We start from the raw sequence: 27,134 nt of genomic DNA, 5'->3' as shown, positions 1-27,134 counted from the left end.
GACTTTTACGGGAGATTTGTTATTTTCTTTACTTTTCTTAGGTGCCAGCAGTTTCTAAAGTGCCGTAAGTCACTAGCAACTCCAGAAATTTGTATTTACGCTCATTTCTGGACATCGCTAGTAATACCAAGATGTGCAAGGTGAAATTACGGGCAGCGCGGGTTCCCACGCTTGCGCTGAAACCTGCGCCGTATATTTGATCGCGCCCTGGGAATTTATAAACTCAGGAAACTATTTAGCATGAGTGTTCTTTGGTTGTTGTAGATGTGTAACAGATTTTGGGGGTCAAAGTTAGAAAAAGTGTGTTTTTTTCCATTTTTTCATCATATTTCATAATCTTTTTAATAGTACTTTATAAGATATGATAAAAATAATGGTCTATTTAGAAAGTCCATTTAATGGCGAGAAAAACGGTATATAATATGTGTGGGTACAGTAAAGTAAGAGGAAAATTACAGCTAAACACAACCATCACAGAAATGTAAAAATAGCCAGGCACTCTCAGCAAACGCACAACAAAAACAATGCTCCAACACTGCTGAGTTTGTCTGGAGGAAATCTCGCTCTGGACCTAATTGCAACCACTTTATGATCATTCTTCACTCATACACATCTGCCCTTCACTTAGCCAAGCAAACCTAAAATAAGTCTTCTCTACTTTCAACTCTACCAACCTGCACCACCCCCTTTGTCTGTTTTGCGTGCTCAAGACTAAGCAGACCATATCACTACTCCCACTAACATCAAAATGCCTCGACCGCTTTACCCATTTCCTGTCATCCAAATCCTTGCTTGACTCCCTGCAATCTGGCTCCAGTCCCCAGCACTGAACTGAAACTGCTCTCATCAAAGTTACTAATGATCTTCTTTCTGCTAAATGTAACAGCCACTACTCACCACTACACTATACTTACCTTACTTGACCTCTCAGCGACCTTCAACACAGTAGACCACCCCTTCCTCCTACAGACTCTCAGTTCTCTTGGTCTCTGCAACACTGCTATTTCTTGGATCCACTCTTATCTCTCTAAAAGTTAATTTTCTGTGTCATTTGCTGGTGACTCCTTCTTCAATGCCTCTGTCAGTTGAAGTACCTGAAGCCTCTTTCCTGGGTCCTCTACTCTTCCTCATTTATACTTTTTCACTGGTTAAACTCACCAAAATCTATGGCTTCAAAATCCACCTCTATGCTCGTGACACTCAGATCTACCTCTCACCCCTGCTCTTTCTCCCTCTGTCCTTTTCACACCAGTGACTGCTTATCTGGCATTTATTCCTGGGTGGCCTCTCTCTACCTAAAAATTAAAATATCCAAGACTGATTTCATTCTAATCTCCCCTCTAGCTATACTTCAATTTCAGACTCTTTCTATAACTGTCAATGGCATCACTATCTCCCCATCAACCGCTCCCTCAGAGTAACACCTCAATCCCCCACATCCAACTGCTCTCTTCTTCCTGCCACAACCACCTGTGCAGTATTTCCAGAATTCGCCTGTTTTTGAGCACTGACACCACAAAGCAACTAATCCACTCCCAGGTAATTTCCCGACTTGACTACTGTAAAAACCTACTCATTGGCCTTCCTCTCTCCTGCCTCTCCCCCTTCAATCCATCCTAAATGCTGCTGCCAGGCTAGTCCACCTGCCCCGCTGCTCTGTATCTGCTGTACCTCTCTACAAGTTCCTTCACTGGCTCCCCATTCACAGCAGAATTAAATTCAAAATGATCATCCTGACCTACAAAGCCCTCACCAGCACTGCAGAATTTGTTGGTGCTTTATAAATAAAGTATAATAATAATAATAATAATAAATTGAGAATAACTTTGGCTTAGAAAAAGAACCTGATATGTGTTGATGTCCTTTTTTCTTCCAGCTGTATACAAAAGTCCTGAACTCTCCAATTTATACCTTGCAAAGACCAGTCCAAAATCCATAAATATGACATTGCAATTTTTATCTAAAGAGGTTTACGCAGTGGCCAACTACTTTGATGATGCAGTCAGGTAATGAAAAAACACAATTATGTACACGTAACACTATATTCTTAAACAGTCATATTTTAGTCTTAGAAAGTGTATGTTAATAATTAATCATTTAAATAAAACACTCTAAATGAGAAATAATCTTAACGTATCAGAGGCATCCACAAATCAGAAGCATTTGGCTTTTTTATGATGTTCTGGGTCATCGTGGATGTTCAAGGAACCAGTTTCCTCCCTTCTAAGATGGATGCACACATACCCCTGAACCAACCAAGGCTCAGATTACAAGTGGTGAACTAATTCTTATCGCTTTTGAGCACTAACTACACTGAAGGAAAAAAAAAAATAGCACAATCAGATCAGCTCTGATACGATATAGCACGATCAGATCAGCTCTGGTATTACAAGCGAAAGAGTCAGACGTGCTAACTTCAGGACTTTGAATATCACGATTGCACTAGCTCCCTCTTCCAATATAATTCTATGGGGTGCACTAAAAAAAGCCTTTTCCATTTATTACTGTGTTAGATCAACTGCACTAAAACCAAAGGTGCGTTACTAATACTTTAAATTTCAATGTTCTTCACTTGGAAGAATTATATATATATATATATATATATATATAGGTGACTCCGCACAACCAAGCAATTAATATGTCAAACAAATGCAATTACAAAGGTATATATATTAAAGAAAGAAAACAGACCTAGATTTGGAGTTTGGCGTTAGCCGTGAAAACCAGCGTTAGAGGCTCCTAACGCTGGTTTTAGGCTACCGCCGGTATTTGGAGTCACTCAAAATAGGGTCTAAAGCTCACTTTTCATCCGCGACTTTTCCATACCGCAGATCCCCTTACGTCAATTGCGTATCCTATCTTTTCAATGGGATCTTTCTAACTCCGGTATTTAGAGTCGTTTCTGAAGTGAGCATTAGACATCTAACGACAAAACTCCAGCCGCAGGAAAAAAGTCAGTAGTTAAGAGCTTTCTGGGCTAACGCCGGTTTATAAAGCTCTTAACTACTGTACTCTAAAGTACACTAACACCCATAAACTACCTATGTACCCCTAAACCGAGGTCCCCCCACATCGCCGACACTCGAATATTTTTTTTTAACCCCTAATCTGCCGACCGCCACCTACGTTATCCTTATGTACCCCTAATCTGCTGCCCCTAACACCGCCAACCCCTGTATTATATTTATTAACCCCTAACCTGCCCCCCACAACGTCGCCTCCACCTACCTACACTTATTAACCCCTAATCTGCCGACCGCAAAGCGCCGCCAGCTACATTATCCTTATGTACCCCTAATCTGCTGCCCCTAACACCGCCGACCCCTATATTATATTTATTAACCCCTAATCTGCCCCCCACAACGTCGCAGCCAGCTACCTACAATAATTAACCCCTAATCTGCCGACCGCAAAGCGCCGCCACCTATGTTATCCTTATATGCCCCTAATCTGCTGCCCCTAACACCGCCGACCCCTATATTATATTTATTAACCCCTAATCTGCCCCCCACAACGTCGCCTCCACCTGCCTACACTTATTAACCCCTAATCTGCCGACCGGAGCTCACCGCTATTCTAATAAATGTATTAACCCCTAAAGCTAAGTCTAACCCTAACACTAACACCCCCCTAACTTAAATATAATTTACATCTAGCGAAATTAATTAACTCTTATTAAATAAATTATTCCTATTTAAAGATAAATACTTACCTGTAAAATAAATCCTAATATAGCTACAATATAAATTATAATTATATTATAGCTATTTTAGGATTAATATTTATTTTACAGGCAACTTTGTATTTATTTTAACCAGGTACAATAGCTATTAAATAGTTAAGAACTATTTAATAGCTAAAATAGTTAAAATAATTACAAATTTACCTGTAAAATAAATCCTAACCTAAGTTACAATTAAACCTAACACTACACTATCAATAAATTAATTAAATAAACTACCTACAATTACCTACAATTAACCTAACACTACACTATCAATAAATTAATTAAATACAATTCCTACAAATAAATACAATTAAATAAACTAGCTAAAGTACAAAAAATAAAAAAGAACTAAGTTACAAAAAATAAAAAAATATTTACAAACATAAGAAAAATATTACAACAATTTTAAACTAATTACACCTACTCTAAGCCCCCTAATAAAATAACAGAGCCCCCCAAAATAAAAAAAATGCCCTACCCTATTCTAAATTACTAAAGTTCAAAGCTCTTTTACCTTACCAGCCCTGAACAGGGCCCTTTGCGGGGCATGCCCCAAAGAATTCAGCTCTTTTGCCTGAAAAAAAAAACATACAATCCCCCCCCCCAACATTACAACCCACATACCCCTAATCTAACCCAAACCCCCCTTAAATAAACCTAACACTAAGCCCCTGAAGATCTTCCTACCTTATTTTCACCCTGCCAGGTTCACCGATCCGTCCTGAAGAGCTCCTCCGATGTCCTGATCCAAGCCCAAGCGGGGGGCTGAAGAGGTCCATGATCCGGCTGAAGTCTTCATCCAAGCGGGAGCTGAAGAGGTCCATGATCCGGATAAAGTCTTCATCCAAGCGGGAGCTGAAGAGGTCCATGATCCAGATGAAGTCTTCATCCAAGCGGGAGCTGAAGAGGTCCATGATCCGAATGAAGTCTTCTATCAACGGCATCTTCAATCTTCTTTCTTCCGGATCCATCTTGCAGACCTCCGACGCGGAACATCCTCTTCTCCCGACGCCTACTAGCCGAATGACGGTTCCTTTAAGGGACGTCATCCAAGATGGCGTCCCTCGAATTCCGATTGGCTGATAGGATTCTATCAGCCAATCGGAATTAAGGTAGGAATATTCTGATTGGCTTATGGAATCAGCCAATCAGAATCAAGTTCAATCCGATTGGCTGATCCAATCAGCCAATCAGATTGAGCTCGCATTCTATTGGCTGATCGGAACAGCCAATAGAATGCGAGCTCAATCTGATTGGCTGATTGAATCAGCCAATCGGATTGAACTTGAATCTGATTGGCTGATTCCATCAGCCAATCAGAATATTCCTACCTTAATTCCGATTGGCTGAAAGAATCCTATCAGCCAATCGGAATTCGAGGGACGCCATCTTGGATGACGTCCCTTAAAGGAGCCTTCATTCGTCGTTAGTCCGTCGGGCCAGCAGGATGTTCCGTGTCGGATGTCTGCAAGATGGATCCGGAAGAAAGAAGATTGAAGATGCCGTTGATAGAAGACTTCATCCGGATCATGGACCTCTTCAGCTCCCGCTTGGATGAAGACTTCATCCGGATCATGGACCTCTTCAGCTCCCGCTTGGATGAAGACTTCAGCCGGATCATGGACCTCTTCAGCCCCCCGCTTGGGCTTGGATCAGGACATCGGAGGAGCTCTTCAGGACGGATCGGTGAACCTGGCAGGGTGAAGATAAGGTAGGAAGATCTTCAGGGGCTTAGTGTTAGGTTTATTTAAGGGGGGTTTGGGTTAGATTAGGGGTATGTGGGTGGTGGGTTGTAATGTTGGGGGGGGGGTATTGTATGTTTTTTTTTACAGGCAAAAGAGCTGAACTTCTTGTGGCATGCCCCGCAAAGGGCCCTGTTCAGGGCTAGTAAGGTAAAAAAGCTTTGAACTTTAGTAATTTAGAATAGGGTGGGGCATTTTTTATTTTGGGGGTCTTTGTTGTTTTATTAGGGGGCTTAGAGTAGGTGTAATTAGTTTTAAATTGTTGTAATATTTTTCTTATGTTTGTAAATATTTTTTTATTTTTTGTAACTTAGTTCTTTTTTATTTTTTGTACTTTAGTTAGTTTATTTCATTGTAGTTATTTGTAGGAATTGTATTTAATTTATTTATTGATAGTGTAGTGTTAGGTTTAATTGTAACTTAGGTTAGGATTTATTTTACAGGTAATTTTGTAATTATTTTAACTAGGTAGCTATTAAATAGTTCTTAACTATTTAATAGCTATTTTACCTGGTTAAAATAATTACAAAGTTGCCTATCAAATAAATATTAATACTAAAATAGCTATAATATAATTATAATTTATATTGTAGCTATATTAGGATTTATTTTACAGGTAAGTATTTAGCTTTAAATAGGAATAATTTATTTAATAAGAGATAATTAATTTCGTTAGATGTAAATTATATTTAATTTAGGGGGGTGTTATTGTTAGGTCTAGACTTAGCTTTAGGGGTTAATACATTTATTAGAATAGCGGCGAGATTGGGTCGGCAGATTAGGGGTTAATAATTGAAGTTAGGTGTCGGCGATGTTAGGGAGGGCAGATTAGGGGTTAATACTATTTATTATAGGGTTAGTGAGGCGGATTAGGGGTTAATAACTTTATTATAGTAGCGCTCAGGTCCGGTCGGCAGATTAGGGGTTAATAAGTGTAGGCAGGTGGAGGCGACGTTGTGGGGGGCAGATTAGGGTTTAATAAATATAATATAGGGGTCGGCGATGTTAGGGCAGCAGATTAGGGGTACATAAGGATAATGTAAGTAGCGGCGGTTTACGGAGCGGCAGATTAGGGGTTAATAATAATATGCAGGGGTCAGCGATAGCGGGGGCGGCAGATTAGGGGTTAATAAGTGTAAGGTTAGGGGTGTTTAGACTCGGGGTACATGTTAAAGTGTTAGGTGCAGACATAGGAAGTGTTTCCCCATAGCAAACAATGGGGCTGCGTTAGGAGCTTAACGCGGCTTTTTTGCAGGTGTTAGGTTTTTTTTCAGCTCAAACAGCCCCATTGTTTCCTATGGGAGAATCGTGCACGAGCACGTTTTTGAGGCTGGCCGCTTGCGTAAGCAACTCTGGTATCGAGAGTTGAAGCTGCGTTAAAAATGCTCTACGCTCCTTTTTTGGAGCCTAACGCAGCCGTTATGTGGACTCTCAATACCAGAGTTATTTTTATGGTGCGGCCAGAAAAAAGCCGGCGTTAGTTTTTCGGGTCGTTACCGACAAAACTCCAAATCTAGCCGACAGTAATTAAATGTACATCAGCTACAAATATATAAATAACAAATATGCAGTGCATAATTCTTCAAAGATGCAAATAAACAGAAAAAAACTAAACACAAAAATACTGGGCGTCCCCAGTATTAAAATATAGAATGTAAACGTCAGTCCAAACACTGTAATAGGCCAGACTCTTTAAGCTGAAATGTTCAGTAATAGAACTATGTATGTCTTAAGGATATAAGCAAGCTGTAAGATTAGAAGCAAACCCAGCAGGGTTGTATGCAAGTGGTATAAGGTGCAGAAACTTAGCGGTGATATGGTAAAGCAGTTCATGCATCAAGATTGCCTTGTACAAAGCGTAAAGATAGTATGCATGTCAGTATCCTCAGCGTGATAGCAGGCATATATACCGGCACTTAAGGACCAAAGTCCGCCAGTAAAATAGTAAAAACAGCACAGTAAAGCTTTGCTCAATGAGCGATCTCACCCAGTCATCCGGGGTTTGTATAAACATGTGCGGCTGTACAGATGATCCACCTCCATAATGCGTTATGCCATCCAGATGATAAATGGTATGTTGCAATGTTTGAAGATCCCTCTACGCACAAAAGGCAATCCAACGATCCTTCAGCAGTTCAAATTAACCCGCTTGCATCGGCTCAGTCTGGCATTTGACGTCACACACACAGGCGATGCGTGTTTTGCGCTCCATTCTTTAACTTGGCCTGTTTGATCCAGGACATCCTCCTCTATTTAAGGCAAATATTGCAAGGACAGGTATGCTAACTAGTGGCTAAACCCGCTTTAGGAGGCTGTAAAGGAATGCTAACATGATACAAATCGGACTAATGGTCCGTAATGCAAAACAATCGGCCAGATTACAAGTTTTGTGGTAAGCTGAATAAGCAGCGTTAACAGGTCCTAACGCTGCTTTTTCACTACCACTGCTATTATGAGTCTTGCAGGTTTATGGACACCGCACACTTTTTTGGCCTTAACACAAACTGACTTACGTAATCTTCGTAAACCCTTTTCTCTATGGGTCTTCCATAGCACTGCTATTACGAGTCTGTCCTGGGAGGCCAAAAAGTGAGCGGTACAGCCTCTACCAACAAGATCCATAACGCATTCTAAAGTCAGTAGTTATGAGTTTTACACTACAACGCCGTAGCATAAAACTCATAACTGAAGTGCTAAAAAGTACACTAACACCCATAAACTACCTATTAACCCCTAAACCGAGGCCCTCCCGCATCACAAACACTATAGGATTGAGCTTGCATTCTATTGGCTGATTGGATCAGCCAATAGGATTGAAGTTTAATCCTATTGGCTGATTGCTTCAGCCAATAGGATTTTTTCTACCTTGATTCCGATTGGCTGATAGAATTCTATCAGCCAATCGGAATCTAAGGGACGCCATCTTGGATGACGTCACACAAAGTGATATTCATTTCAAAGAAGACGTCGTTTGAAGAGTATGCTCCACGCCGGATGTCTTGAAGATGGAGCTGCTCCGCGTCGGAAGGATGAAGATAGAAGATGCCGTCTGGATGAAGACTTCTGCCCGTCTGGAGGACCACTTCTGCCCGTCTGGAGGACCACTTCTGCCGGCTTCCTTAAGGACATCTTGCCGCTTGGATGAAGACTTCTGCCGGTAAGTGAATCTTCCGGGGTTAGTGTTAGGATTTTTTTAAGGGTGTATTGGGTGGGTTTATTTTTTAGGTTAGGGCTTTGGGCCTGAAAAAGAGCTAAATGCCCTTTTAAGGGCAATGCCCATCCAAATGCCCTTTTCAGAGGAATGGGGAGCTTAGGTTTTTTTAGTTAGGCTTTTATTTGTGGGGTTGGTTGTGTGGGTGGTAGGTTTTACTGTTGGGGGGGTTGTTTGTATTATTTTTACAAGTAAAAGAGTTGATTTCTTTGGGGCAATGCCCCGCAAAAGGCCCTTTTAAGGGCTTATGGTAGTTTAGTTTAGGCTAGGGTTTTTTTTATTTTGGGGGGGCTTTTTTTATTTGATAGGGCTATTAGATTAGGTGTAATTAGTTTAAAGATCTGTAATTTGTTTTATTTTCTGTAATTTAGTGTTTTTGTTTTTTGTGTGATTTAGCTAATTTAATTTAATTTATTTAATTGTATTTAATTTAGTTAATTTATTTAATTTTAGTGTAAGGTTAGGTATTATTGTAACTTAGGTTAGGTTTTATTTTACAGGTAAATTTGAATTTATTTTAGCTAGGTAGTTAATAAATAGTTAATATCTATTTAATAATTATTCTACCTAGTTAAAATAAATACAAACTTGCTTGTAAAATAAAAATAAACCCTAAGATAGCTACAATGTAACTATTAGTTATATTGTAGCTAGTTTAGGGTTTATTTTATAGGTAAGTATTTAGTTTTAAATAGGAATAATTTAGTTAATTATAGTAATTTTATTTAGATTTATTTAAATTATATTTAAGATAGGGGGTGTTAGTGTTAGGGTTAGACTTAGATTTAGGGGTTAATAAATTTAATATAGTTGCGGCGGCATTGGGGACGGCAGATTAGGGGTTAATAAATATAATGTAGGTGTCGGCGATGTTGGGGGCAGCAGATTAGGGGTTAATAAGTATAATGTAGGTGACGGCGGTGTCCGGAGCGGCAGATTAGGGGTATATAAGAATAAAGTTGGTGTCGGCGATGTGGGGGAAGACACCCCTAATCTTAATAAGTTTAAGATTAGGGGTGTTTAGACTCGAGGTTCATGTTAGGCTGTTAGGTGTAAACATAAATTTTATTTCCCCATAGGAATCAATGGGGCTGCGAAACTGAGATTTACGCTGCTTTTTGCAGGTGTTAGACTTTTTCTCAGCCGGCTCTCCCCATTGATGTCAATGGGGAAATCGTGCACGAGCACGTACAACCAGCTCACCGCTGACTTAAGCAGCGCTAGTATTGAAGTGCGGTATGGAGCACAATTTTGCTCTACTCTCACTTCTTGCCTTTTAATGCCGGGTTTGTAAAAACCAGTAATAGCAGCGCTGCAGGAATGTGAGCGGTGATAAAAAAAACTGCACGGTAGCACCGCATATCTCTTAACGCAAAACTCATAATCTGGCCGAAAGTGTTGAGAATGTAAATCATGTATAATTATGTGCAAACACCTTACACACACACCAATATGGCCAACGTATGGTCTACTATGTATAAACAGATAAGATATGCATAAATAAAAACTATATACGTAGTACAAAGCATAATCATTATAACAAAGTAATGCACCTCGATATAACTATAAAGATATAGATGAGATGTATACCCTAGTAATCTTTATAACATGTAAAGTCCTAATAAGTGAAAAGGATTAATATTTATATAGTGGATTCTTGTATAATCGTTAAGAAAGTAAAACACATCTATAATAGAGACCACACTAATGGCAACCTAATAGTTTTATCTACTCAATTATTAAAAAAAATGGGGGGGGGGGGAAACAATATATTAAATTATATAAAAATAAGGGGAAAATTTAAAAAAAGAAAATTTGCATCTGAGTCAATCAGAGGGACCACAGTTTTCATATAAAGGTCCCCCATGTGATCTCACTATTCAGACCATAGGGGATCATTGAATCCAATTTTTGGATCCATAACGCTTCTTTTTCAAAGAGCAATTTCTGTCTATAGCCTCCTCTCCTCAGGGGACCTACCCCATCCATTACCTGAAATTTCAGTTGTCTTTTTATTGTGTCCGTGCAATGTGAAATGATGTGCTACTGGGGCAGAGGGATCCAATTTACCTATCGCTGTTTTATGTTGTCTTATCCTATCATATGGGGGACCTTTATATGAAGACTGTAGTTCCTCTGATTGACTCAGATGCAAATTTTCTTTTTTTAAATTTTTCCTTTATTTTCATATCATTTTATATATTGTTCCTTCTCCCCTTTTTTTTAAATAATTGAGTAGATAAAACTATTAGGTTGCCAATAGTGTGGTCTCTATTATAGATGTGATTGATAGATAGATAGATAGATAGATAGATAGATAGATAGATAGATAGAAAGTATATATATATATATATATATATATATATATATAAAAATGCATGCACATACATATTTACACATATTGAGGCCTATTTATCAACAGTGCGTATCAGGTCCGCAAGACCTCACTGAATGTGGAGAGCAATACGTTCTCTGTATTCAGCATTGCACCAGCAGCTCACAAGAGCTGCTGGTGCAACGCCACCCCCTGCAGACTCGCGGCCAATCAGGGGTGTCAATCAACCCGATCGTACTCGATCAGGTTGCATTGTGGCGATTCCTGTCCACCTGCTCAGAGCAGGCGGACAGGGTTATGGAGCAGCAGTCTTTAGACCACTGCTTCCTAACTGCTGTTTCTGAAGACTCGCCAGAAACACGGGCCCACAAGCTCCATACGGAGCTTGATAAATGGGCCTCATAGACACATAAATACACATATATACACATGTATAAATACACACATACACATATATACACATGTATAAATACACACATACACATATATGCACATGTATAAATACATACATACACATATATACACATGTATAAATACATACATACACATATATACACATGTATAAATACACACATACACATATATACACATGTATAAATACACACATACACATATATACACATGTATAAATACACACATACACATATTTACACATGTATAAATACACACATACACATATATACACATGTATAAATACACACATACACATATATACACATGTATAAATACATACATACACATATATACACATGTATAAATACACACATACACATATATACACATGTATAAATACACACATACACATATATACACATGTATAAATACATACATACACATATATACACATGTATAAATACACACATACACATATATACACATGTATAAATACACACATACACATATATAGACATGTATAAATACACACATACACATATATACACATGTATAAATACACACATACACATATATACACATGTATAAATACACACATACACATATATACACATGTATAAATACACACATACACATATATACACATGTATAAATACACACATACACATATATACACATGTATAAATACACACATACACATATATACACATGTATAAATACAAACATACACATATATACACATGTATAAATACACACATACACATATACACACATGTATAAATACACACATACACATATATAGACATGTATAAATACACACATACACATATATACACATGTATAAATACACACATACACATATATACACATGTATAAATACACACATACACATATATACACATGTATAAATACACACATACACATATATACACATGTATAAATACACACATACACATATATACACATGTATAAATACACACATACACATATATAGACATGTATAAATACACACATACACATATATAGACATGTATAAATACACACATACACATATATACACATGTATAAATACACACATACACATATATACACATGTATAAATACACACATACACATATATAGACATGTATAAATACACACATACACATATATACACATGTATAAATACACACATACACATATATAGACATGTATAAATACACACATACACATATATACACATGTATAAATACACACATACACATATATAGACATGTATAAATACACACATACACATATATACACATGTATAAATACACACATACACATATATAGACATGTATAAATACACACATACACATATATACACATGTATAAATACACACATACACATATATACACATGTATAAATACACACATACACATATATAGACATGTATAAATACACACATACACATATATAGACATGTATAAATACACACATACACATATATACACATGTATAAATACACACATACACATATATACACATGTATAAATACACACATACACATATATACAAATGTATAAATACACACATACACATATATACACATGTATAAATACACACATACACATATATACACATGTATAAATACACACATACACATATATACACATGTATAAATACACACATACACATATATACACATGTATAAATACACACATACACATATATACACATGTATAAATACACACATACACATATATACACATGTATAAATACACACATACACATATATACACATGTATAAATACACACATACACATATATACACATGTATAAATACACACATACACATATATACACATGTATAAATACACACATACACATATATAGACATGTATAAATACACACATACACATATATACACATGTATAAATACACACATACACATATATAGACATGTATAAATACACACATACACATATATACACACATGTATAAATACACACATACACATATATACACATGTATAAATACACACATACACATATATACACATGTATAAATACACACATACACATATATACACATGTATAAATACACACATACACATATATACACATGTATAAATACACACATACACATATATACACATGTATAAATACACACATACACATATATACACATGTATAAATACACACATACACATATATACACACATGTATAAATACACACATGCACATATATACACATGTATAAATACACACATACACATATATACACACATGTATAAATATACACATACACATATACACACATGTATAAATACACACATACACATATATACACATGTATAAATACACACATACACATATATACACATGTATAAATACACATATATACACATGTATAAATACACACATACACATGTATAAATACACATGCATACACATGTATAAATACACATATATACACATGTATATATACACATATATACACATGTATAAATACACATGCATACACATATATACACATGTATAAATACACATGCATACACATATATACACATGTATAAATACACATGCATACACATATATACACATGTATAAATACACACATACACATATATACACATGTATAAATACACACATACACATATATACACATGTATAAATACACACATACACATATATACACACATGTATAAATACACACATACACATATACACACATGTATAAATACACACATACACATATATACACATGTATAAATACACACATACACATATATACACATGTATAAATACACATCTATACACATGTATAAATACACACATACACATGTATAAATACACATGCATACACATGTATTAATACACATATATACACATGTATAAATACACATATATACACATGTATAAATACACATGCATACACATATATACACATGTATAAATACACATGCATACACATATATACACATGTATAAATACACACATACACATATATACACATGTATAAATACACACACACATGTATAAATACACATGCATACACATGTATAAATACACATGCATACACATATATACACATGTATAAATACACATGCATACACATATATACACATGTATAAATACACATGCATACACATATATACACATGTATAAATACACACATACACATATATACACATGTATAAAAACACACATACACATATATACACATGTATAAATACACACAAACACATATATACACTTGTATAAATACACACATACACATATATACACATGTATAAATACACACAAACACATATATACACATGTATAAATACACACATACACATATATACACATGTATAAATACACACATACACATATATAAATACACACATACACATATATACACATGTATAAAAACACACATGTATAAATACACACATACACATATATACATGTATAAATACACACAAACACATATATACACTTGTATAAATACACACATACACATATATACACATGTATAAATACACACATACACATATATACACATGTATAAATACACACATACACATATATACACACATGTATAAATACACACATACACATATATACACATGTATAAATACACACATACACATATATACACATGTATAAATACACACATACACATATATACACATGTATAAATACACACATACACATATATACACATGTATAAATACACACAAACACATATATACACTTGTATAAATACACACATACACATATATACACATGTATAAATACACACATACACATATATACACATGTATAAATACACACATATATACACATGTATAAATACACACATACACATATATACACATGTATAAATACACACATATATACACATGTATAAATACACACATACACATATATACACACATGTATAAATGCACACATACACATATATACACATGTATAAATACACACATACACATATATAGACATGTATAAATACACACATACACATACTGCACTTCATTTTCAGCACCTAACCACTTTACTAGCAGATCAAGTTATTTTCTAGCAAATATATTTAACTCTTTAACAGTAGTCTTAAATGTAGACTTCCAAGAGCTGTATTTAGAAAGACATTATTTTTTTGTAAGACTTGTGTTGGTAAACTCATGTAGTAACATATATCTTGCAAGTTCAGACATCTCTAACTTCCCAGGCTCCATTATTGGAAGTTTCTAAAGACCATTATTCATAAGAGCGACATTTGTGTAATAACAGTTGAATGCTGAAGGATATTTGGGATTTGATAATGCATTTAATCAAGCTGAAGCAATTTCTTCCACTGGTATTAATGGAAGTGATGGTAATGCAACCCAGACTTTGGACTGTGCTTGCTCATTTCCAGCAGGTTGTGTGTTTTGTGCATTATCCCCAAGCTGTATATGTATAATATCTTTTCATTGCTAAGATTAATACTATATTAATATTAATTACTGCTCTGACATCTATTGTCAGTATGCAAGTAGTCTGATTTCTAATGTGTAGAGAAATACCTCAATCCTATTTACAGTTAGTTCAAACTAGAAGTAGATTTACTTAAAGAATTACCACTGCATACATTTGTGAAACCTTTATGAATGCTTTATTGGTGCAGATGAATACATTTTGAGGTTCCAGAAGTAGTATTGTTAGGTAAAAATAATATACTGCTACAAATAGGGCCAGATTACGAGTGGAGCGCTATTAGCTTTTTCGCTAGAGCGCTAATTGTGCTATAAGTAAACTTGTTGCATGCATCGGGTTGTGCTCATATTATAAGTTGAAAGTAAAAGGTTATCACTCTCGCACTCTCGCGCTAACCCGACGTACGCAAAAAGCCAAATTTCGAATATCACGTGCGTGATAATGTATTCCCCCATAGAAGTCAGTGGAGGAAAAAAAAGTGGAAAAACACACAACTCTGCGCAAACCTGATCCCATATTCTCATGGGCGCTAACCCGACATGGAAATATGAATATTTCACATTCCACTGCTCTTCACATAGCAGAATATATTCTATTTATTCATATTAGTATATATATATATATATATATATATATATATATATATATATATATATATATATATATAGGAGTATCTATTTAATAAATACTTAGAACATATTCCCCTAGGTGAAGAAAATTGGAATGTGAAATATTTACAGTACATACATAGTTAAGTACTTTATTATATATGAATATTGCATAAATATGCTTTTACATGTTTTCTCCAACTTAAAGGGACACTAAATCCAACATTTTTCTTTCATGATTGAAGTAGAGAATACAATAATAAACAATATTCCAATTTACGTCTATTATCTAATTTGCTTCATTCTTTATATATCCTTTGTTGAAGAAATTGCAATGCACATGGGTGAGCCAATCACATGAGGCATCTATGTGCAGCAACCAATCAGCAGCTACTGAGCCTAGATATGCTTTTATATATGTGTTTATATGTGCATATATGTCTGTCAATATATATATACACATATAAATACATAAATACATATGCATACATATGAAGATATATATATACTGTACCTACATTTTCATCTTTAGACATGTGTAAATATATATATATATGTATGTCTATGTTAAAGTCCTTTGCCTGCCTTTTTATTTCTAACACCTGAGATCTCATATCTTTGAACTATTTTGTGCAATATTTTTTTTAAATATTTTTATTAGATAGTGTTATCATGAGTGTAACTGTATTGTGTAATGTATTTTTGATGTGTTTTTTGTTTCGAGAAACAGTAAATAACAGCTCTGAGGACGCACTAACCTGATGAGCATTAACTTCAATTGAGCTCAAGTGATCGCATTTACTTTCAACTTGTAATATGAGCGCAATTTAACTTGCGTGCAAACGAACGGCAAAACCTGATATTGCTTGCGCACAAACGTTTGTGCTCCACTCGTAATCTGGCCTATAGTGTTTCATCTTAGCTTTACACACACACAGAAACTGAGATGGTGGCAGGACCTGACCTCAAAGCTCAGGGGAGCAAAACAACTAAATAAAACAACTAAATATTTGCCTTTTTCTAACAATAGCCTCATCTCTTATGTTTAATAATCTGCTACACACCCTGAAATAAGAACATTTCTAAACTGATATATTTGAAAGAAATTACAGTTGTAATTGATAAAGGATAATCTATATTGCATACAAGTTCAAACAACCTATTTAAAAACATTGACTGATACAACCCACATACTGTTTTTTTTCTGTGTTAGAAATATATATATATATATATATTTTTTTTTTTAAATGTATATCTATATATTTAAAAAAAAGTGTATATTTATTTATTTAAAAAAGTGTTTATATATTTAAAAAAAATCTGTATTAGACTTGTGCATGATCGAAAAATTCATTTTGGATCGATTCAGATTTTTTTTAATTTCGGTTTGGATTGATTCGAATTCGGAAAAATTTGAATGAATTCATTTCGGATTCGTCTCGGATTCATTCGGATTCGAATAAATTTGGCTGGATTCAATTCGATTCAATTCGGAAATTCAGAATTTCGGTATGTGTTAGGTGGGATGTGCTGTGTATTAGACTAGTATTATGTACTGTATATTAGGTGTAACCCATAGCAGAGTGATATAACCTAATATACTGTACAATGCTAGTGTAATCCATGGCCATCCGAATCTAACTAATTTGGATTTATTCGGTAGATTCGGCACTATTTCAATTTGGAAATTTGAATCAATCCGAATCTCTGAATTTAAGAAATTGGGCCTAATTTCTGAATCGATCCGAAACGAATCACACATGTCTAATCTGTATTGCTCCTTGCTTTTTTTACCAGGGCCATGATACCTAAATGTTGAAACACTTGAAAGTGATGCAGCATAGCCGTAAAAAGCTGACAGGAAAATATCACCTGAACATTTCTATGTAAAAAGAAAGATATTTTACCTCAAAAATTCCTCAGTAGCCACATCCCATTGTAAAGGACTTCTAAGCAGCAAATCAGTATGTCTGTCCTGGGACAGCGGAAGGAGCGAGCTTTTGTGCACTCCAGTCAATACAATACAGTAGATTTGCATAATCAACAAATTCATGATAACAAGACAATGCAATAGCACTTAGTTTGAACTTCAAATGAGTAGTAGATATTTTTAAAATAAATTGCAAAGTTATGTGTCTTTCCACTCTCCCTGTATCATGTGACAGCCATCAACCAATTGCAAATGCATATACGTATATGCTGTGAATTCTTGCACATGCTCAGTAGGAGCTGGCGACTCAAAAAGTGTAAATATTAAAAGACTGTGCACATTTTGTTAATGGAAGTAAATTGGAAAGTTGTTTAAAATAGCATGCTGTATCTGAATCATGAAGTTTCATTTTGACCTGAGTGTCCCTTTAAGTTTAAGGAAGTTTACTATGAAATATCATGAGAGTTAAGGGAAATCTCATGAGATCACAGTAAAAGAGTTCATGACCTCAGCACTGTTGATGCTGATTGGCTGCTGTTCATTTCTTCATTTATTTTTAATTTTTTAACTGCAGCTGGGCAGCAGCTGGAATATAACTTTTACACAGAACTTACTCTGCTGAGCTGAGGAAATTGTGAGGTAAAATATCTTCCTTGTTTACATAGAGATGCTCAGGTGATATTTTCCTGTCAGCATTTTACAGTTATACTGCATCAGTTTCAAGTGATTTAGCATATGAGTTGTATGTCCCTTTAATAGACTTATGGCTGCGGCATGTTTCTATATGCCTCCTTTCTCTGAACCTCTTCTTCCTCAAGGGTTTTAAACAACTCTTTTATTGGCTATTTGAGCTCTTCCAGGAATAAAAAAATTGGAAGATTTGACAAATTACTGGGATCTTAAGTTTAGCATCACAATGTATAAAATTTAGCATTTAGGAAAGAAAAATCCAAAGGCGAATTACAGACTAAATGCCACTTTACTGATTGTTACAAAAGAGGAACAGTATTTTTTAAAAGTATTATTTAAGGTGATTTGATAAACAATTTCGTATTTCAGCAGATAATGCCAGTAACATTAAATGAATGATCCTCAAGTCATTTAGAGCTGCAGTGTGGTTGCTCAGAATATTTAACAATTTCTCCAGTATGTTCAGCAGCTAGGGAAGGCCCTTGGCAATTTGAAAGTCACTGGGGACATGGCTGCTGTATTAATTCAGAAAGGGGAAGTAGTGCAGCAGTCAACCTTGGTCTTGTTTTTGTTTTTTTTTGTTTTTTTTGTACAGCTGCAGTTTGCACACATATCTATTTCCTCAGGTTTTATTGGAGGGATTGGGGGCTCCTAGCCATATATATATATATATATATATATATATATATATATATATATATATATATATATATATATATATATATATATATACTATATATGTATATATATATATAGTGTATTTTAAGAGCTGGGGCAGTTTTCTCTCTGTACCTGTGTAACCCCTCCTGATTGCAATCTAGTTTAAAAAAAAACACCCCTTGACAGGTGTTATAAAATGGGCTGGCATATAACATGACATTTCTTACTGAAAAAGAAATTTAAGAGAAGGAAGGAATACACTGAAAATAGCATGACAGTAAAGAGGTGATTTTAATTTCTGCTGTATCTGAATCATGACAGTTTAATGTTAGGTGGGCTATCCCTTTGAGCTATCAGTTTAAGATTAAATTGAATCAAACATCAATTAAAATTTTAAAATCCTTGTCTAAAATATTACACTGTGTGTCCTAATGTCAGCATCAATGTTTATCTTTAATTCTAATTTCACATATACATACTTTCAAAGTATAATACACAATGTAACAAAAGTCACTTACAAGTTCTGAAGAGTGATCAATGACACAAGTATCGAGCATTTTGATTAGTTAGTGATAGTTTAAAATGTATATTTGAATCAGATTGGCTGATGTCAAATCATGTGATTATGCATATTCCAATCAAAAGTGGTTGAAAAATTCACTAGTGTGTGGATTGTTTAGGAGTTTGCATCATAATTGGTACAAAAAGTGTTGTGTCAAAAGTGGTGCGAAGTGGAGAGTGTGACATATTACATGGCTTAAAAATGGTGCACATAGATTTTTCACAAAAATTAAAAAGGAAGTTAGATATATTATGTTGTGTATTTATTTAATTTTTTATCTCTACTTCTATTAGTGTGAAAAGTTTGGGGCAAAACTTTGCAACAAATTTGTAGAAATAATAGTCCACTTGCTTTGTAATGAGAGACAAATTGTAGCATAATCCATAACTAGTAATGTATTTTTCATTTGTATCCCTATATCTACTAGTGCACCAAATGTGGAGCAATATTATTGTTTAATTTAGAAAGGGTATACAATTTTAATAGAGTTTCTAATTTACTTTTGTTATGTAATATAATTCATTCTCTTTCAGCATGAAACGTGTTTTCAGACTCCCATTGACTTTTATGACATCTGCGACCTCAAGGGTGGCAGATTGAAAACTAGGTATTCAAGCGTACTTGTTAAATGTTTAATACATTTGGAAAAGGTTCAAATAGAGTCAAATCTGAATTTGAAACATCTGTAATGATGCAAGCATCGATCTGAGTCGGATTGAGTTTGCAGGATTGTATATTACATCACAAACTTCAACATTTGCCGATCTTGATGCTTTGATAATTACGGTGGATCAATCTCTCAACAAATACAACGCGGAATCCAAGCGTATTTTCAGTTGACACATTGATAAATAGACCCCAATGAGTCTTTTGGGCATATGATTTTTTTGTTTTCTATTATCCTCCCTTCTACTGTGGTATTTCTATTTAATAGTGGGTTAATGCATTGCAAGTTGCTATGCAGAGAATGAAGTAAGTATGTTTTATTTAAAGATAAGATTGTCCTCTTTAAAGGGACAGTAAAGTCAAAATTAAACTTTAATGATTCATACAATTTTAAACACCTTTCCAGTTTACTTTTATTATCAAATTTGCCTTATTTTCTTGATATTCGTTATTGAAAGCTAAATCTAGGTAGGCTCATAAACTGATTTCTAAGTCGTTGAAGGTCGCCTCTTATTTTGACATTTAGACACTGCTAGCTCATGTGTGCCATATAGATAACATTGTGCTTACTCCTGTGGAGTTACTTATGAGTTAGCACTGATTGACTAAAATATATGTCTGACAAAACCACTGAGACAAGGGGGCAGTCTGCAGAGACTTCAATACAAGGTAATCACTGAGGTAAAAAGTATATTAATATAACTTTGTTGGTTATGCAAAACTGGGGAATAGGTAACAAAAGGATTATCTATCCTTTTATAGAATAAACATTTCAGGTAGACTGTCACTTTATTTAAATGAACTCAATGATAATGGGGACAGTTCTGTTTGTTACATGGGTATAATTATTTACAGTGGCGTCACTAGGGTTGGTGTCACCCGGTGCAGTAAGTTATGGTGTCACCCCCCCCCCCAGAAAGCAGACACACACAAAAACACAGGCACACACACATACAAACACGCAGACACACTTAAAAACATACTCAGATGCACACACAAACACTCGGAAACACACTCAGACACACACACACAAAAACACTGAGACACACACACACACAAAAACTCAGACACACACTTACAAAATATGTATATGCCTAGAGCTGCTCCCTGGCTCAGCAGAGCATCAAATGAAAGATAAACAGAGCACTCTAAAAATAAATCACTAAAGAAAAGGTTTAGGCGCAAACTATGAAAATTCTGCTCTCTGACTCTGTTCCAAGCCTGTCAGTGCACAGCCCCGGGCCGCGTGCCTACCGCTTCTTATGGCCAATCACCTCTGCACTCTGCCCACCCCCAGACCCCCGCCCGCCCTCCTACCTGTTCAGTGTGCACTTAGTGTACCGTAACCGCAATGGTCTGGTGGGCATCATACGTGGCTCCTTCACTTTAAAGACAGTGTCAAACAGTCATGCTGTCAGGTGCCAGGCATCCCCTCATGATTTCCCAGTTCCCGTTTAGAGAGACAGCACAGCAGTGAGTGACTCCACTGCTCCACATGTCACTGAGCAGTGAGCACAGATAGGCAGGCAGGTTTAGGCTAGCAGCGCAACATTGCAAGCCCCACGGCATGCCCACAACATTCATAGTGAAATTGCGAGAAGCAAAGTACAAACAAGCAAAAGCAGCCGGGAAAACTATTTGTTAAAATTGCAGCACTGGCTCAAGGGGCAAAAAAATTGTGTGTCTACAACTTCCCCAGTCCCACCAATGTTCACAAATGCCAGCCCCTCTAATAAAAAAAAAATATGCATCTCAACATTGTATTTCTTTGAATTTCAATAAAATTAAAAAAAAAAAAAAAAAAATTTTTTTTTTTTTTTGGTGTCACCCCCTGGAGGGTGTCACCCGGGTGCAGCCCGCCCCCCCCTAGTGACGCCACTGATTATTTAGCATATCCCTTACTAGTTTTAAACACCTATACTGATATTTTTTCTTTTTAGGGTACAATATAGACTTCAGGGGCATATTTATAAAAGAGCCAGCAGACATGATACGATGCAGCTTATCATGTCCGCTGCACATCGATAAATGCCGACAGCATACACTGTCAGCATTTATCATTGCACAAGCAGTTCACCAGGGGTGTCAATCAACCCGATCGTATTCGATCGGGTTGATTTCTGTTCGCGGCGTCAGAGCAGGTGGACAAGTTATGGAGGAGCGGTCTTTAGAAATGTAATTCGGCCCCATAGACTATGAATCTAATACTAAAGCTACCATACCATATGATTAAAATTATATAACATTCAACATTGTATTTTTGTATTCATTATTTTAGGGAAGGAACATGGCAGCAAGGAAAAACATTTGGAATTCCATCAGGTGAATCATTTAATGTTTTATACAGGTAAGTGCGGGTTTATGTACTTTTGTGTTCCTATAGATGTAAAATAAGTTTCACTATATGCACAATCTCTACACACTATTATCTTCTGCTTAATAGAAACAAATAGGGCTACATTTTGAAAAATTGGGTATTTGAAATTAAGATGGAATTGCTTTAATTCTAAAAATGTAATCTATTGAGTTGTTTGTAAGATATTAAGGCAGTTAAAAAAGGTCATTTTAATTTTTATTCAATTCATAAAATGTATTTAATTCATGAAAATAACTAGACAAGCTTTCAAGAGCTTCCCTTTCTTCCTCAGGTCTGAAGCAATACTAAACTAGTAGTATTGCTTCAGAACTCAGAATTGTGTCCTTTAAATGTCATGTTTGTCCAATAAAACATATATCATTGCATACCACCACAATACATCATAGATAGATGATGATAGATAGATAGATAGATAGATAGATAGATAGATAGATAGATAGATAGATAGATAGATGATAGACAGACAGACAGACAGACAGACAGACAGACAGATAAAAAATACAAATATTTAAAAATATAAATATTCAAAGTAGAAATATAAGGACTTTTATGCACATGTGCAGTGAATAGCATTTTTGTGCAGTTAATCATAGTCATGATTTAACCCAAAAACAAATAAATCTAACTCCAACTAGTACCACTACAATATTGTGTCACTCAATCCGAGGCCCACTCATTAATAGCATTTTAACGCAGCTCATCCATTCAACCTCAATTACTGTAACCCTACCAACCTCACCTAGCCCCAGCAACAGGTCTCTTTTTACCTGGGTCTTAACCTTCAGCCAACCATGCTGGCTCTCACCCAAACACATTGAGAACACACAAGGGTGTCACAAGTGAAGAGTGGTTCTTGGGTGTACAATCCTTTGGCCTAATACTGTAACCAACTCTTCAAATGTATGCTTTTAGCCTACCCGTGTGTATCCAAATACTGAATATTCTGTGTGTTGTTCAACATTTTAATGTGATTTCTCCTTTTAGCCTTTGCATCCAAACTAGGAGTTAACTGACTGATTTAACTGATTACAAAGACAGCTGCATGTGATTGCTGGTGATTACCCAGGGCTGAGTTTTTCTAGTGACTTGGGCTGTTAGGAGGTGTGTGTCACAACTTGACATGTTTATGCACCAACACATGTGTACATGTATGTAGAGCGGAAATTATTCTGAAAGTATTCCCCTTAGGGGATTCCCCCATGGGCATATCATAGCGGGCACTTGATAGAAAGATGAGTTCAAAGATCATGATAAAGTGGATGCTCCGGTGCATGAGCAACATCAGGAGTTGTGTGAACCTGCAGGCAGGAGGAGGAAGAAGCAGACATGTAAGTCACATACACACACACATTAAAGGGACAATCTAGTCCAAAATAAACTTTCATGATTTAGATATAGAATATAATTTTAAACAATTTTACAATTTACTTTTATCACCAATTTTGCTTTGTTCTCTTGGTATTCTTAGTTGAAAGCTAAGCCTAGGAGGTTCCTATGCTAATTTCTAAGCCCTTGAAGGCTGCCTCTTCACTCAGGGCATTTCGACAGTTTCTCCCCACTAGAGGGTGTTAGTTCATGTGTGTCATATAGATAACACTGTGGTCACGCACGTGGAGTTCAGGTGAGCCAGCTCTAATTGGCTAAAATGGATGTCTTACTATTGAAAAGAGAAAAAGTGATGGCACTACTAAGAGGTATATATCGGGGAAGGGCTTGTAATGATGCTTGATTGGCCTTATAGAATATACTAAGAGCCCATAGGTGCTGTGTATAAACGAACACAATTAATTACAACTGGAGATTGTTGTAAGGAAAGATACACAAATAGCACTCTATTCCCCTTGGTGTATTATAACGATGTGGAAAGTTTACATAAGAAAATAGTTAAAATTCAACTTTAATATGTATACTTTAAAAATGGGAGTTTTAAAATTACTTGTAGATATAAGGTGGCTTATATAAAGAGCTCTGTGAGCTATTTACCTGGTTGACATAATGTATTGTGGTAGTAGAATAAAAACAATCTTTAATCCATAAAAACACTGCTACGCGTTTCTCGACCGTAAACTGGTCGTTTCATCAGGCATAAACAAATGGATCCATTTGTTTATGCCTGATGAAACGACCAGTTTACGGTCGAGAAACGCGTAGCAGTGTTTTTATGGATTAAAGATTGTTTTTATTCTACGGAAGTTGTCCTTTGTTTTATCTTGCCTTGGAAGGGCTAGCGAATCTGATTTACACCGCAGCCCAGAAAGACTATACATTGCAGAAGTCCATCTACCTTTACCAGGGTTCTACAGGGATTTACCTGCCTTTGCCCAGGTGCAGCGGTATCACGGATCCATCAGTGTGCTAACCACTGCGAGTGTTAGTCTGCCAGAGAGCACCGGTCATAGAACGGTGCATTTACTTTCGGTGAGCCTTTTTGAAATTGTTCATCTTGCTCCTGACCAGACGTTATTACGCTATGTGGCGCCCTCTTTTTCATTTCTAATTTCACAGAATCTTCTCACCGAGGACCAGAGGAGCTGCCGTTTCAGACACTTATTCTTCTCAATTTGAGTCTATCTGCATACATCCATCTACACCCGTTCGCTGACGGTTTGTGTACAGACTTGGTTTTATTTAATTTAGCGCACCCCTCTTTTTTGTTTCCCTCATTGGGGATCAATCTTTGGCAATTGAATTTAACTTGTGTCGGGTTTGCGACTTTAGACTTAAACTGTTATACTCGACTATAAAGCTGCAAAAAACACATTTAAAATACATTGTACAGAGTACAGTTACACTTGTAATAACACTAAATTATAAAAAAAATATAAAATTATTTTAAAAACAAATTGCAAGGTCCTCTCCATTATAGGGTGTTAGAGTTTTTTTCCACTTTTCACATTCCATTAAAGTCTATGGGGGAATACATCACCACATTAGCGCTAATGCAAAAACTTTTTACTTTCAACTTGAAATTTGAGTTATTTGGCTTTTTGCGGCATCTGTTCCCGCACGTATTACAAGTTGAAAGTAATACGTTTTTGCTTGCGCGCTAACCCAGCTTGTGAAAAAAAGATGAACTTACAATATTGTGACCGCATTAACGTATACCCCAATAGACTTCAATGGCATGTGAAAAGCGGAAAAAAAACTAACTCCGTTACTTGCACGATCACATTTTCTTAAGAGCGCTAACCTGACATAAAATATCAATATTTCAAATTTTAATGTTTTTCACATAGCAGAATATGTTCTATTTATCCATAAATAAATATTATATATATATATATATATATATATATATATTGTATATCAATATATATAGGTATAGATATACAGTATACAGAAACATATAGGAATATCTATTTAGAAATATTTAGAACATATTCCCTTATGTGAAGAACATTGGAATGTGAAATATTTACAGTAAGTACACAGTTTAACACTTTATTGAATATTAATATTGCATAAATATGATTTGATATGCCAATATAAACCAGATAAAAATAAATGTTACATGTTCATATGACAAGTTTTGATAATATTAAAATACATATCGCTTGCCAGTCAGAATATATGGTACCTGATGTCATTCTTGGACCACAAAAACCCAGAGAAGCAATATGGTGGTAAAAAACGGTTTATTAAAGGGACATGAAACCCACATTTTTTATTTCATGATTTCGAAAGAGAATGCAATTTTAAACATCTTTCTAATTTACGTCTATTATCTAATTTGTTTTATTCTCTTGATATTCTTTGCTGAAAGCATATCTAGATATGCTCAGTAGCTGCTGATTGGTTGCTGCAC

At 35.5% G+C, this 27,134-nt stretch overlaps 1 protein-coding gene across 1 annotated transcript in view; it reads left to right on the top strand.

Annotated features, from left to right (window-relative positions):
- The window catches only part of LOC128652338 (acetylserotonin O-methyltransferase-like), a 192,227-nt gene that overhangs the window by 63,185 nt on the left and 101,908 nt on the right, over positions 1–27,134 (top strand). The window contains exons 4-5 of the mRNA XM_053705274.1: positions 1,877–2,006; positions 23,231–23,299. Coding sequence (XP_053561249.1) covers positions 1,877–2,006; positions 23,231–23,299 — 199 coding nt within the window. The remainder of the gene's footprint in view (positions 1–1,876; positions 2,007–23,230; positions 23,300–27,134) is intronic.

The sequence above is a fragment of the Bombina bombina genome, chromosome 3 (assembly GCF_027579735.1).
Source record: "Bombina bombina isolate aBomBom1 chromosome 3, aBomBom1.pri, whole genome shotgun sequence".
Classification (NCBI taxonomy): Eukaryota; Metazoa; Chordata; class Amphibia; order Anura; family Bombinatoridae; genus Bombina; species Bombina bombina.
Note: the sequence above shows the minus strand (reverse complement) of the source record. Positions and strands in the feature narration are given on the sequence as shown.